At 48.5% G+C, this 16,022-nt stretch overlaps 1 protein-coding gene across 1 annotated transcript in view; it reads left to right on the plus strand.

Annotated features, from left to right (window-relative positions):
• C10H11orf49 (chromosome 10 C11orf49 homolog) overlaps nucleotides 1–16,022 on the plus strand; it is a 128,528-nt gene that overhangs the window by 96,138 nt on the left and 16,368 nt on the right. The window contains exons 5-6 of the mRNA XM_040409180.1: nucleotides 8,326–8,411; nucleotides 9,015–9,210. Of these exons, the coding sequence (XP_040265114.1) occupies nucleotides 8,326–8,411; nucleotides 9,015–9,210 (282 nt within the window). The remainder of the gene's footprint in view (nucleotides 1–8,325; nucleotides 8,412–9,014; nucleotides 9,211–16,022) is intronic.

Here is a 16,022-nt window from a genome sequence, read left to right on the forward strand (position 1 = left end):
AAAACGCTGGTCTTAATAAATGACCCCATTGTTTTTTTGCATCAAACCATAGACCCTGAATGGACTGCCACAGCGCATGCACGACCACCGTGTAAGAAGGAACTCGGGGCTTGGGACCCCCTATTCTAGTTATCAGTAAGGGTCCCAGCAATGGGGCCCATAGCATTCAGACATCACAAGTCCGGCGATGCACAGGTAAGCCCTTACCTGTGCCTGTGCCGCGAGCCAGTCTGAAGTCAAATGCGGTCACCGGGAGCAGGCGGTTCCGAGGTCAGCTGCCGGGGGCCTTCATCGGGCTGTTCTCGGAACTGCCTGCTCCCGGTGACCGCATTTGTTTCAGACCGGCTCGCGGCACAGGTAAGGGCTCACCTGTGCATCGCCGGACTTGTGAGTCAAGATGGCAGCCCGCATGTGGTCGCTGGCGAACACTGCGAACTGGCCATCACTTCTCAGCTTCTCTATGTCAGACCCATAGAGCTGAATGGAGTGGAAATGTGTGACCGTCCAGCCATTCACTCTGTGGACTCGAGGACCACGGTCTGGTGATCAGTCAGGGTCCCAGCGATCAGACCCCCACCAATCAGATAACCTCCTTAAAGGGGTTCTCCAGGATTTTACATTTTGATGACCTATCCTCAGGAGATTTGGGGGGGGGTCTGACCCATGACTTCCGCCGATCAACTGTGCGAAAAAGCCACGTGCACTTAGGCCTCTTCCTAGGCCATATGATGTCACGCTTATCAGTCACGTGGCCTAGGCGCAGCTCAATCGGACTGAGCTGCAACACCGAGCACAGCCACTATACAATATACGGCGCTGTGCTTGGTAAGTGGGAGCGCCACTCCGTCCTCAAACAGCTGAGCAGCATTTGGACCCCCGGCAATCTCATATTAATGACCCATCGGTGTGTAAATCCCGGAGAACCCCTTTAAGTGCTGCAGGCTTTTGCTGGACAATGATGCTCTGCGCTGTGCAAAGGACCCTTGGTTCCTGGAATTGGCGGGGGTCCCAGAAGTTGGACCTCACCAGTGAGAATGGGGTCACTTATCCTAGCGATATGCCGTAACGTTTAATGACAAAAAGCACAAGTCCGATTTTCTCTCAGAAGGTTTTACCAGCACGGCGGTCAGTAAACGTGCGGCCAGCACAAGGCGAGAAAGACAATATTGTTCCACGTTTGCAGTGTGTATAATGGATCATTGACATGAGGTCAGCGCCCAGCTGGAGTCCTACACATCCCAGGTACGCCCACGCAGAGGAGCAGACCGCGGTGCCCAGGCCCTAATGCCGATGCACAGCGCCAATGTAGTCACTCCTCGCAGCATACCGTGACTCCTTTTCATTTTTAGATTTTGCACGAGGGGGAAGGGGGATAACAGATTTTTTTTTACACTTGGTGCCAAAACTTCAAACAGATCTGCAGAAAGCTTTGGAAAAACAGATGAAAGAGACGCCAGGAGACGAGATGTGTGAGGGAATGCGACGCTTTGGCGGTCGTGTGTGTGAGCGAGATATAAGGGACCAAAACGCTCTACCGCTAATGGTCTCACGCCTCACGGCTTTAGAGAGCATCTCATTACAGTGAATGATGTCATCGCCAGCACAGCCCAGTCAATATGCTTAAAGGGGTTCTCCTCTTTGAACAATTCCCTTTTCTTTTCTTTTTTTTTTAAAGAAGGCTTCTGAAGATCATATGATCACTCCAGGGATCAGCTGTCATCTATGAGAGAATGCAGCAGCAAGTGTTCAGTTCCCCTGCAGCGCCACCACAGGTGAAATGAAGCATTGCACAGTTCTAATTCAATTTAAAGGGGTTCTCCAGAATGCAGATGTAGATGACCTATCTTCCAGATAGGTCGTCAATATCAGATTGACACCTGGCATCAGCTGTTTTGGTCTGCTGTGGCGCCAAAAACCATACTATGTACCCAGCTGGAGGCTCCGTGCATATCCTAGTGGCCGTGCTGGAGTACTGCAGCTCAGCTCCCATTCAAATGAATGGGAGACCTACACAGTGTACAGAGCCTTCCGCTCTGTATGCCGCTAGCGAATCGGTGCCATGGCAGCCAGAAACAACTGATCAGTGGGGGCGCTGGGTGTCGGACACCCGCTGATCTGATATTGATGAGGTCATCAATATCTGTAGCCCAGAAAACCCCTTTAATGATCTGGCCATACGGTGCATGTAATGGTCAAGTCCTCCAAGGTGAGAGACGCCCTTCGCAGCCGATCTCTGCTCTAGTTAATAGAAGGGGGAATCTCTTCTGTTAAGGCCTCATGCACACGACCGTTTTTGGATGCGGACCTATTCACTTCAACGGGGCCGCAAAAGATGCGGACAGCACTCAGTGTGCTGTCCGCATCCGTTGCTCCGTTCCGAGGCCCCGCAAAAAACATATAGCATGTCCTATTCTTGTCCATTTTGCGGACAAGAGTAGGCATGTCTACAATGGGCCGCCCGTTCCGTTCCGCAAATTTGCGGAAGGCACACGGGCGGCTACTGTTTTTTACGGATCCGCGGTTTGCGGACATAAAAAAAACGGCATGGTAGCCTAAATTCTGTATTTGGAAATGGGTCTACTAATCCGGACAAACCTATTAAAGGGGAACTCCAGCAGTGAAGTATCTGACGGATCTCTTCAGTCCACATCAGGTATGTATTACTTTTGCTTACTAAGGTCAGTGCTGGGATTGGGGCCCCTTTACCTTCTCTACCAGAAACACTAGCAGCGCACGAGGGCCACCAGCAACATGACTATCACATCCAGTATACAGTAGTACATAGCACCGGTGCAAACCAGTGGGCCGTCACATAATACATGGGTGTGCCACGTCTGCCACACTGGGATCCCCTCTTCCCAGGATGGTTCATAGAGGAGGCATGCCCAATAAAGGGAAAAACACCAGCGATTTAACCCCTTGGTGCCATCTGCCATACAATTACATGTAGCTAGCATGCAGTGCCTTACATGTTCATTGCATGGATGGTGCAGACACAGGAGCGGTGTACTGAGACCATTGGGCCGCTCAAGGCCTTCTCATGGCCACTAGCCGGATACATAACAATCTGATGCTCTCGGCATTAATTAAAGGGGTTGTCCCACTTTGGACATTGGGGGCGTATCGCTAGGATATGCCCCCAATGTCTAATAGGTGGGACAAAGTGACAGAGGGCGCACCGTGAATGCGCTGCTGCCCTCCGAGCGCTGGCTCAGCTATTTCCGTAAGCCGCGTACAATTGAATGGAGCAGTGGCCGCACTTGTGCGGTGTGTTTCCCATTTGATTCACTGGAACTTCCGAAAATAGAAGAACAACCCGCTTGGCTATTTTTGGCACTCCCATAGAGATCAGAGATGGCTCAGATTCTGGTCACTTAACCCTTCAAATGCTATGGCATCTAAGTGGTTAGACAGAGGAAGGGGCACCCTTTGTCAACCCATTGGTAACCCTGTGTTGTGATTGCGGGGGGGTGTGCTGGTGGGTTTCCAAGTCTGCCATCTGCGTATGCCTGTTAGGCCCAGAAATCAATGCTTCTAGGTCAGACGGGATTCTAGAACATCGGATTTCACAATGAAGGGAAGGCAGGAAAGGAGTTGTCCTGAAAGTGAGTGTATTCCCTATCCCTGACCTAAAGCCGTCCTTGATAGTGCCCTTACTGTAAGTGACTTGGAGAATGTACGTGATCTTCAGGAGCCAGGAAACCCGACACATAGCGCAGTGTAATAACCTTCCATAACTTCCGAGGTTAATGTCTTGTTTTTTCCAGCTGTCTCCGTCAATCCCCCCATTGATAGAATCTCATAAACAATAAAGACATTACAGCGGGGCCCTCGTCAGTCCCGTCTGTGCCTCTATCAGCGGGATGTCTGCACAAGAGGCCGTAGACGTCTCATTCTCTATGTTTTTTTCTTCTTGCTGCTTCCAGTCCAAAGGAGCAATTAAAGACGTATCCGCCATATTGCTGCCTGTGCGTCCACTGACCTCTGTGGAGGAGCTGTGTACATATACAGAGGCAGACAGCCGCACCAGGATGGACACATGAAAGAGATTTCTTGTATTACCGTAATGTGTTAAAGGGAATGTCTCCTCCGGAGCCCTACTTAATGCAATAATACATGTGTAGCAGACCTGCTGCTGACTGCAGATCAGTCCTTGTATGTAGATACTGACCCCCATTCCTCTGCTAATGCCCCATAAACCAGCAGTGGAATGCACAGACAGAGAGGACTACGTCTCCTGGAGTCCTCTCCATTATGTGCGCATGCACGGGAGTCCTCTCCATTATGTGCGCATGCACGGGAGTCCTCTCCATTATGTGCGCATGCACGGGAGTCCTCTCCATTATGTGCGCATGCACAGGCGTTCTCTCCATTATGTGCGCATGCACAGGCGTCCTTTCCATTATGTGGGCATGTAAAGGGGGTTTCTCCATTATGTGGGCATGCACGGGAGTCCTCTCCATTATGTGGGCATGCACGGGAGTCCTCTCCATTATGTGGGCATGCACGGGAGTCCTCTCCATTATGTGGGCATGCACGGGAGTCCTCTCCATTATGTGCGCATGCACGGGAGTCCTCTCCATTATGTGCGCATGCACAGGCGTTCTCTCCATTATGTGCGCATGCACAGGCGTCCTTTCCATTATGTGGGCATGTAAAGGGGGTTTCTCCATTATGTGCTCATGCACAGGAGTCCTCTCCATTATGTGTGCATGCACGGGAGTCCTCTCCATTATGTGCGCATGCACGGGAGTCCTCTCCATTATGTGCGCATGCCCAGGAGTCCTCTCCATTATGTGCGCATGCACGGGAGTTCTCTCCATTATGTGTGCATGCACGGGAGTCCTCTCCATTATGTGCGCATGCACAGGCGTTCTCTCCATTATGTGCGCATGCACAGGCGTCCTTTCCATTATGTGGGCATGTAAAGGGGGTTTCTCCATTATGTGCTCATGCCCAGGAGTCCTCTCCATTATGTGCTCATGCCCAGGAGTCCTCTCCATTATGTGCGCATGCCCAGGAGTCCTCTCCATTATGTGCGCATGCCCAGGAGTCCTCGTCATTATGTGCGCATTAACAAGAGGCCTCTCCATTATGTGCGCATGCACAGGAATCCTCTCCATTATGTGCGCATGCACAGGAATCCTCTCCATTATGTGCGCATTCACAAGAGGCCTCTCCATTATGTGCGCATGCACAAGAGACCTCTCTATTATGTGCCCATGCACAGGAGTCCTCTCCATTATGTGCGCATGCACAGGAGTCCTCTCCATTATGTGCGCATGCACAGGAGTCCTTGTCATTATGTGCGCATTAACAAGAGGCCTCTCCATTATGTGCGCATGCACAGGAATCCTCTCCATTATGTGCACATTCACAAGAGGCCTCTCCATTATGTGTGCATGCACAGGAGTCCTCTCCATTATGTGCGCATGCACAGGAGTCCTCGTCATTATGTGCGCATGAACAAGAGGCCTCTCCATTATGTGCGCATAAACAGGAGTCCTCTCCATTATGTGCACATGCACAGGCGTCCTCTCCATTATGTGCGCATGCACAGGAGTCCTCTCCATTATGTGCGCATGCACAGGAGTCCTTGTCATTATGTGCGCATTAACAAGAGGCCTCTCCATTATGTGCGCATTCACAAGAGGCCTCTCCATTATGTGTGCATGCACAGGAGTCCTCTCCATTATGTGCGCATGCACAGGAGTCCTCGTCATTATGTGCGCATTAACAAGAGGCCTCTCCATTATGTGCGCATAAACAGGAGTCCTCTCCATTATGTGCACATGCACAGGAGTCCTCTCCATTATGTGCGCATGCGCAAGAGTCTTCTCAGTGCATTTCATGGCTGATTCATGGGTGCATAGTGAGGGAATGGGGGTGATCCGGAGTCAGCAACAGATGTTCTGTATAATCTCATATCTATCTATCTATCTATCTATCTATCTCATATCTATATATCTTTTGAGGAATCAGGGCTGTTTTGGAGGCATGAAGAGGGCCTACACAATATTAGTGGAACTGTGTATCTACCTAACTGTCTATCTAATAACACAAACAGATATGTGTGTGTGTATATACACTGCTCAAAAAAATAAAGGGAACACTTAAACAACACAATGTAACTCCAAGTCAATCACACTTCTGTGAAATCAAACTGTCCACTTAGGAAGCAACACTGAGTGACAATCAATTTCACATGCTGTTGTGCAAATGGGATAGACAACAGGTGAAAATTATAGGCAATTAGCAAGACACCCCCAATAAAGGAGTGGTTCTGCAGGTGGTGACCACAGACCACTTCTCAGTTCCTATGCTTCCTGGCTGATGTTTTGGTCACTTTTGAATGCTGGCGGTGCTTTCACTCTAGTGGTAGCATGAGACGGAGTCTACAACCCACACAAGTGGCTCAGGTAGTGCAGCATATCCAGGATGGCACATCAATGCGAGCTGTGGCAAGAAGGTTTGCTGTGTCTGTCAGCGTAGTGTCCAGAGCATGGAGGCGCTACCAGGAGACAGTCCAGTACATCAGGAGACGTGGAGGAGGCCGTAGGAGGGCAACAACCCAGCAGCAGGTCCGCTACCTCTACCTTTGTGCAAGGAGGAACAGGAGGAGCACTGCCAGAGCCCTGCAAAATGACCTCCAGCAGGCCACAAATGTGCATGTGTCTGCTCAAACGGTCAGAAACAGACTCCATGAGGGTGATATGAGGGCCCGACGTCCACAGGTGGGGGTTGTGCTTACAGCCCAACACCGTGCAGGACGTTTAGCATTTAGCATTTGCCAGAGAACACCAAGATTGGCAAATTCGCCACTGGCGCCCTGTGCTCTTCGCAGATGAAAGCAGGTTCACACTGAGCACATGTGACAGACGTGACAGAGTCTAGAGACGCCGTGGAGAACGTTCTGCTGCCTGCAACATCCTTCAGCATGACCGGTTTGGCATTGGGTCAGTAATGGTGTGGGGTGGCATTTTTTTGGAGGGCCGCACAGCCCTCCATGTGCTCGCCAGAGGTAGCCTGACTGCCATTAGGTACCGAGATGAGATCCTCAGACCCCTTGTGAGACCATATGCTGGTGCGGTTGGCCCTGGGTTCCTCCTAATGCAAGACAATGCTAGACCTCATGTGGCTGGAGTGTGTCAGCAGTTCCTGCAAGACGAAGGCATTGATGCTATGGACTGGCCAGCCCGTTCCCCAGACCTGAATCCAACTGAGCACATCTGGGACATCATGTCTCGCTCTATCCACCAACGTCACGTTGCACCACAGACTGTCCAGGAGTTGGCAGATGCTTTAGTCCAGGTCTGGGAGGAGAGCCCTCAGGAGACCGTCCGCCACCTCATCAGGAGCATGCACAGGCGTTGTAGGGAGGTCATACAGGCACGTGGAGGCCACACACACTACTGAGCCTCATTTTGACTTGTTTTAAGGACATTACATCAAAGTTGGATCAGCCTGTAGTGTGTTTTTCCACTTTAATTTTGAGTGTGACTCCAAATCCAGACCTCCATGGGTTAAAAAATGTGATTTCCATTTTTTTATTTTTGTGTGATTTTGTTGTCAGCACATTCAACTATGTAAAGAACAAAGTATTTCAGAAGAATATTTAATTAATTCAGATCTAGGATGTGTTATTTTTGTGTTCCCTTTATTTTTTTGAGCAGTGTATATATATATATATAAAAAATATATTTTTTTTTTACAGGCCTAGAGAATGTAGACATTTCTGAATCCTACTACCGGTAGTCTGGGTAAACTGCCTTCCCAGGCCAGGACACATATAGATTAAAGAGGACCCGTTCCCCACGTAATACCAATTCTGTAGCATCTATTCTTATGACTCTATGTTGTACATTCCTCTATTATTCCTATTAAAAATGTATGATTGAATTGGCAGAAGTCTGCAATAAAGGTCCATCTGGGGGTTACCAGTCGAGGGTATCCAATCAGTGCTCCCTCCCAACTGGTAATACCCAGATGGACCTTTAATGCAGACTGCTGGCAATTCATTCATATATTTCTAGTAGGAATAATAGATGAATGGCACAACATAGAGTCATAAGAATAGAAGCTCCAGAATTGTTATTACGTGGGGAATACAAGTGGTCAGTAAAACAGACATGTCAGGAGAGGGTGCGGGTCCTCTGTACAAGCGCATTGTCCCTCGGTTCTGATCCTCCATCGCTATTGGTTAGTAATGATTTTTGGGTCTTAGTAACTTGTTTTTCACGCTTCCTCTTCCCTAGCTGGTCATAGTTGAAGTCCCCTCTTTTTCCTCGGTGTCTGCTTTCAGTCTCTGGGTTTTTCTCTTGCCAGGATTGTACTGATGGACGACGCAATGGACTGCCTCATGTCATTCTCCGACTTCCTGTACGCCGTCCAGATCCAGTTTTATTACTCTGGTGAGTATCAAACAAGTCCCCGGGGCCTATCGTTACAATGCACCAGCTGACAAGCGTCCATTGTCTGTACTGCGGTGCCTGCCTGACGTAGGGGAAGTCTTGTCTCCGGGTTGAAGGACGCCCGCTGGTTTACTTTGGCCAGCACGCCTATAGTTATGACACACCTGGCAGGGCTTGGCGTTGTGTGTGATGTAAACATTAAAGAGGTTGTTTCGCCAAAAATATTCTGCAGATTTCAAACCACCAGGTGGATCTGAATACTTTTGTAATTGCATGTAATTAAAAATGTATTATGGCTACTGAGTTATTCTCTGAAATCTATCTGTATAGCGCCACCTGCTGTTCCCTCCTTTTCTCATTTCTCTGTCCTGCTCACTGAGACGGAAGCACATGCTCAGTTCCATCCTTCAACTGACACTAGTTGCAGTAGAAAGGACACGCCCCCTGAGCTGCCAGTTTGGCGCAATGAATGGGGAGATCTTCGGATCTCATAGCGCTGGTTCTAGCTTTGTTGTCGTGTACTAGATAATGTATGACTTTCATTTTTTACATTATTCATGGGAATTATTTTTTTTAACATTCTGGGATATTTTACATACGTAGAGTTTCTGGACAGCGCCGCTGCCATCTATCAAGACCTGCTCAGCGGTAAAAGCATAAACACCGTTATTGTGCCAACGTCCCAATCCGCGACACCGTGCCAGCGGCAGCCGAGCAGCGACAGCGCGTCTCTGGAAGGAGTAGAGGCTCCACAGTTCTATCAGTGCTTGGAGAACCTATGCGAACGGGACAGGCACAGGTATGTAGGACTGCTGTCACTTACGGGTGTTACATGGTGAAATGCCAGGCAGAATTGTTGCATAGCAGCAGCCAAAAATGTCCCGGGTGACGCCCGCAAATCATCTCCTCAAGGTTGCTTCCTCTAGATTATTTAAAGGGGTTTTGCGGGTGTTTAATATTGATCACCTATCCTCAGGATAGGTCATCAATATCAGATAGGCGGGGTTCTGACACCCAGCCGTTTGAAGAGGCCACGGCCTCCTTGCAGCATACCAAGCACAGCGCCGTCCATTGGGTAGTGACTGTGCTTGGTATTGCAGCTCAGCCCCTCACTTGAATGAGCTGCACCTAGGCCATGTGACCGATGTATGGTGATGTCACTGGCCAAGGAAGAGACTGCAGAGCGCTGGGGCCGCAGTGCCGGGAGTTGGACCCCCATCAATCTGATATTGATGACCAGGGGCAAACTGGCCATAGATTCTTGTGATTTTGTGCTGCACTACGGTATTGTCGGTCCCATCTACTTGTGTGGTCCTCGCCTACTTGTGTTGCTCCGCCTTCTGTCATTTTGAACCCGCCTACAGCATGGGCCCGCTTTAAGTTCGCAGTCCGCCCCTGTTGATGATCTAGGCGGAGGTCATCAGTATTAAACACCCGGGGAAACTCCTTTAAGGCTACTGCCCCTGTCCTTCCCTGCAGTGGACCGGAATGTGCACACTGCTTGTGAGTAGCATGCTGCTGCGCTAGGCCACGTCTGCCTCCTCTCCTGTGCCTCAGATCTGCATATGAGACATGTAGTCACCAGGGTTACTACCTGCAGATAACCCCCCAGCCACATTGGGCACTGTCAGCTGTATACCCCTGGCTTTCACTGCTTCTACCCTTTCTTGTGTACTTCCATGGCTCCACTGCTGCAAGCCCTGTAGTCGGGGTGGGTAGTCAGTGAAAGTTGCACAAGTCCCATTTTCTACTTCTGAGAGGTACGGAGACCCCAGAAGTTTTTGTATCTTCTTAGTTTTGTAGGTATGGAGGTACAGGCACGTATATATTTCTGGAATAGCAGTATCTTTAGTTGCTACTTATATCCCTCAGTAGCAAATGTATTCCTGCTTGTAGCAGCAGTTTATTGCACCTGCAGTCTACATTTTGCTTTTTGATGTGCATTCCTTTCATGTCACCTATAGCTCATATTTCATTGTAAGTGCTTCTCTCTGGACTTGGGAATACTAGCGTTCAGAGACGGTCTCAGCCTGATAGGACGGCCTTGGGTCTAAGAGCAGTGATACTTGAGGATGCAGATGTTAATCAGTACAATAGTGAGCTTCATACAGCCTGGAGCCATGGACATCCTTCCAAGGGTCCGCTGCCCTCCTGACCTCAGTCCTCATACTTGTAACATAGAGAATGGTGCATTCATAGTTACTGGCCACGGACACTTAAGGGTGTATTAGAAACCCCGATCACACAGACGATTGTTGGAAGGGAAGCGTTCCTACCCGGCAATGGTCTGCTCGCTTGCTGAGGTGACCGCTGCTATTACATGATTGCATCTTTTCATCAGAATAAGAGATGTGTAATTATCGGCAGCACTTCACCCTGTGTAACCGAGGTGGGCTGCCAATAACCAATACAACTGAACGGGGAAGAACGATCGCAGCAGAAATGCAGTTTAAAGGGCCTTAGTCAACAGATTTGTGCAGTAATGCCCTTACAGAGCTAAGCTGCAGTGTAAAGCAGGACAGTGTGTCTCTATATCAGTGCATGAAGCTGACACAGAGAAACTTACTGTACCTGAGTGCACATACAAGGCATGGTGGCGTTACTCTGTGTCGGTGACTGAGAGGGTGAAGATTCAGGTTCACCTGCAAAGCTGAGAGATTAGAACTCTGCATCAGAACTTGGGGTTCAGCAGTGGAAATGCGGGGTTCACTTCACACCCTATACACATATTACTGACAGCACAGTCGCTTCTAACCTGAAGTCATCGTTTCTGCAAAAGTCACTCTCATCATCCTCTACACTGTCACTTGCAAGTTGCTTGCAGAGGAATGAAATCCCGACTCTCGTGGCACAGGACACTAAAGTTTCTCTGATGGGTGCTAGGTAAGCCAATCAGCACTAGGCTCTGCAAGCTGATTGGCCAGCCCAACGCCCAGCAGTGAGACAACATAGAGCGCTAGTCGGGACTCCGGCGGGTGCAGCGCTAGCCACTGATGATGTGCTGAGTAAAGGGGGGCCCCGAGGACAGGACAGAGGAAGCAGGAGGGAGCTGGAAAGCGGAGCCTGAGCCCCGCACAGGGACTCAAAACAGAAGCGAGAATTATGTGTAATTAGGAGCCAGGGCCTTTTTTTCAAGACCGGGCCCCCTTCCTCCAGGGGCCCCATAGCAGCTGCATGGTCTGCCTCTGTTGGAGGTACACCACTGACTGTACCTCTGAATTTATATTTTAGTTTAGTAGAATCTGTATAAGGCCCCATGCACACAACCATATCCGTTTTGCGGTCTGCAAATCGCGGATCTGCAAAAAATATGGATGTGGTCTATGTTACATCCATATTTTTTGCGGACCCGTTGACTTCAATGGGTATGTGGTCCGGAGATAGTTTCTGTCAATACAAAATTTTCCCCTATACACAGAATATCTAGGACCACCATTGATCACGAGAACTGGATCCTGTGTCCCCTTATGAATGAAGTGGCAGGTCGAGCGTGCACATGGCTACTGTGTTCTCTCTATGAGACTGCTGGAGATAGCCGAGTACAAAGCTCAGCTATTTCCAGAAGTCCCATAGACATTGAATGAAGCAGAAGGAAACATGGTTGACCTACCATTCCATTTCTTTGGGGACACAGGATCCCCATTCTCATGATCAGTCCTCACCGATCAGATACTTATCCCCTATCCTGTAGGAAGGGGATAAAAAAAATAAGTTGAGCTGTAAAACCAAGAAAGCCCATCACTATCTGATCAGCAGGGGTCCGGCACCCTGCACCCCCGATCCAGTTGACTATGAAGATTCATGAAGAGTCACCACTACTTAATATACACTGACTTCTTTATTAACTGCAAGGTATCGAATGTACAGTAGATGTTCTCATGAGAAGTCAGGGCACTGATCTTAAATGTGACCCTGTTGATGATGGGTCTTTGACTCATGAAGAGTCGGGCCTTCAGCACTCAGGAGAGGAAAAACCCCCAGTGGAGGAAACCTCTAGGGAACCATGGCTGAAGGACTGCCCTTCCCCTAGGCGGTGGAGGAAAACAATGGCACGTGCCATGACAGTAGATTTTTCCTTGAATCGATGGTGAATGTGAAGTGCGTTGACTTCTGCAGAGACCAAGCCTGGAATCTGCCTTTTGATGCAGCAGGAAACTCACTTCTTCGGTGAATACATCTGACTGCGAAAGGTCCGGTGAATGACAAGTCCAATGGTGAATGCAGAGACCGAGCCCGGAATCTGCCTCTGAATGCAGCAGGAAACTCACTTCTTCTGTGAGTACATCTGTCTGCGGAAAGTCCGGTGAATGTCAAGTCCAGTGGTTATTGCAGAGACCAAGCCTGGAATCTGCCTTTGATGCAGCAGGAAACTCACTTCTTTAGTGAATACGTCTGACTGCAGAAAGTCCGGTGGGTGAGTGCAGAGACCGAGCCCGGAATCTGCCTCTGAATGCAGCAGGAAACTCACTTCTTCTGTGAGTACATCTGTCTGCGGAAAGTCCGGTGAATGTCAAGTCCAGTGGTTATTGCAGAGACCAAGCCTGGAATCTGCCTTTGATGCAGCAGGAAACTCACTTCTTTAGTGAATACGTCTGACTGCAGAAAGTCCAGTGGGTGAGTGCAGAGACCGAGCCCGGAATCTGCCTCTTGCTGAAGCGCAGGTCATCTGATCCTGACACGGTGGCCACCATGTCATTGACTTGTGGTAGAGTCATCACCTCCAGCTGTACCCCATATTCATTGCAGGGAAACAGTGAGACCCCCGCTGTGGTACAGTGATCTGCAGATGCAAATAATGTAACTAATTATGACTCAATATAGAGCAGCGGAAAATTACATGTTAGTGACACACACTTTACTCCCGGTCACTGAGGGTTATTGTAATCCCTTTAACTGTATTAAACTTGGGCCCATGTTTCTAACAGCGATACCAATGCTTATCAATGTCATTGACGGTTATAGCGGTTATTCTTGTTCTGGGACACACTGCTGTATCCAACATAAAGAGAATACACCTTATAATCGTGGGCTGATTTATTTTCATATATCTTTATAGGGTTCGGAGCTCAGTTATCCTGGTAGAAATTGCCAAAACCCCTGGTTTTTTACACACTTCTATAGTTCTGAGAGCCATTGCTCAAGGTGATCTACATATCAGGGTCAATGGGAGCTCCCCCTAGTGGTGACTGTAGGCAGTTAGAATTTTATCATACTTATATTCCATGTATCAGGCGTTTTGGATGATTTTTCCACTAATGGCCACTGCTCTGCTCATCTTCATGGAGAATCTAAACCCTAAATTATTATGTGTCATCACTCTGGTGTCTCCAGATGATAATTATTTTGAGCATTTGTCATAAATCACGTTACATTTTATGACTCCTGTAACAAGAATCTTACCTTATTTAGGGATCTTTTTGGTTCTTAAGACCAATACCTTCTAGCAGGGATCACTGGTGAAGATCAGGAGATGGGTTATTCTGCGCCTCATTTTGTCTCAGACCTCTGGTGATCCGATCTGCTGCAAATGCCTTCTTAGCCCCAGGCTGTTTTTATTTCCAGTGGCGACCAGTGGATACCGCTGTGTCCAAGTTATACAGAAAACACCATAAATATCAGGAAGCAGAAAAATCTGAAATCATCAATATAACCAAGAAAAATACAAGGTCTTCTCATGGATGCAGTCCCTATCATCTGCATCCATGAGAAGACCTTCTCATGGATGCAGGACCTTCTCTAGGACCGAGTAAAAATAATAAATTAGGATACCCCCATCATTAATAGACGCAGCAAAGTTATGGGGCCCCTAGGCTAAAAGGCCAATCCTTGTAGGGTATGATTATCCCGAACTTATGGTGGTTGTCTAAGTATTTACACATACATATATTATCACATGAGAAGACATTATTACATGAAGATGATCAAACTTAGAAAAGTCACTGGTTACTTACCGACGCCAACAAGTCTGTGGGTTCTAGACCTGTATCATGGGTCAGCGGTTGTAATCTGGGGTTGGGTGGAGACTGCAGCTTTGGTGACGTAGAAGATCGAGGTCTGTTTTGGTAATATCAGGCTTTTGGTCAGGGCGATCTCTTGGCCCATCTTAGACTCGACATGTCATGAAAGACATGGAGTCGCTAATTGACCTTTTTGGGAAAGCCTGTAATCCTGCCATTCTTCAGGCAGGATATCAGATGGTCTCTCATCACGTTGTGCTGGAAGATCGCCGTGGGTTCACCGTCATCTGCCAGAAACTCAAAGGCAAATGCTATGGCGAACACCCCACAGTCATAGGTGTTTCTCTGCTGATCCACATTGAGAAATTTTAGATGTTTCAGGGGCTCATTGACCACTACACTGTAGATGTTATTAATCTGCTCGCAAACAGATAGAGGCAAATTGCTGGTCTTGATGCTGTCGGCCACTAGGATGTCACCATTTTTGAAGCAGGTGGTCAGCCAGTGCACCCTGTCCATGTCGTAGTGGATTTGTACGGCCTTCTTTAGCACACTGTACCCTGGAAAGAGAATAGCAGCGGCGGGCTGCAGGCCATCAAAGTCCCCAAACTGATTCTGCAGGAGATCCTGGGCCATGTTAATGATGTCATCAACCAGCATGCCTTCCTGGCCGCTGCTCTTCAGGATGGATAAGTGCTCTGGAGACAAGTTGTTCTGTGCTCTCCAGGTATAGGCCATCTCCACTTGTGGTGTTCCCAGCTCCGGGCTTCCTACATCTTTGGTAGATGGTGCGGACATGTTTTCTGCCGCAGCTCTTTTGGCTGGTGGAAATGTCCCGGACTGACTGTCTTTGGAGGTTGGTGCTTTCCTTTTAAGACTAGCTTTGGAAGCTTCACGAGATGCCTTCAAAAGGTCTTCAGAAGACTCAGACATTTTCTTGTCCAATGTTTTAAGGGTCTCAAAATTTAAAGAGACCTCATTCTTCACTGCTGTGTGTTGTTTTTGACGAGTCTTTCTATTACATCGTCGCTTACAGCTCTTTGGTGTTTTTTTAGCAGGTGGTGCTTTGTGGACAAGGAATGGCTCCACAGCATCAGCGTCCCGGGGTCTTTTTTGTGGGGGTTCCCCACTTTCTGTTTTTTCTCCCAGGGACATGCCTTGTGGTATTAGAGGCCCCTCATGTGCAACTTTTGGATCAGCAATAAAATTGGTTGGTGTCTTCTCAGCTGTGTCATGGCGGATGACGTGGTTTTTACGTCTTAAGGCAACTGACCCGAAGAAGCTTCTTGCCTGTGTCATGATGGTTGATTTCTTGGCCAGGAAGCTGGAGTTCCTCATCAGAGTTCTCCATTTTTGATTCAATTTCCTGAATCGGGTCAGAAGGAATGAGCCAATCGACATGCAGGATGAGAGAGTGTTGACCAGCAGCCGCCGATCAACATAGCGCCAACGCCTATGAATCCTCATGATGGCGTCCAATCTTCTTTCTGAAGTTGTGTGCATCCAACGTGGAGTCACACCTTCACAAATTCATCATTGTGATGTCATCCAGTGACATCACAGCTGTAGGCCCAGTTCTAGAACATTCTATGCAAATGTGGTGACATCAAGGATGAAGGCCAAATGATTTTAACCACTTAATGGCCAGAGCATC

Source organism: Bufo bufo, chromosome 10, assembly GCF_905171765.1.
Source record: "Bufo bufo chromosome 10, aBufBuf1.1, whole genome shotgun sequence".
NCBI classification, from domain to species: Eukaryota; Metazoa; Chordata; class Amphibia; order Anura; family Bufonidae; genus Bufo; species Bufo bufo.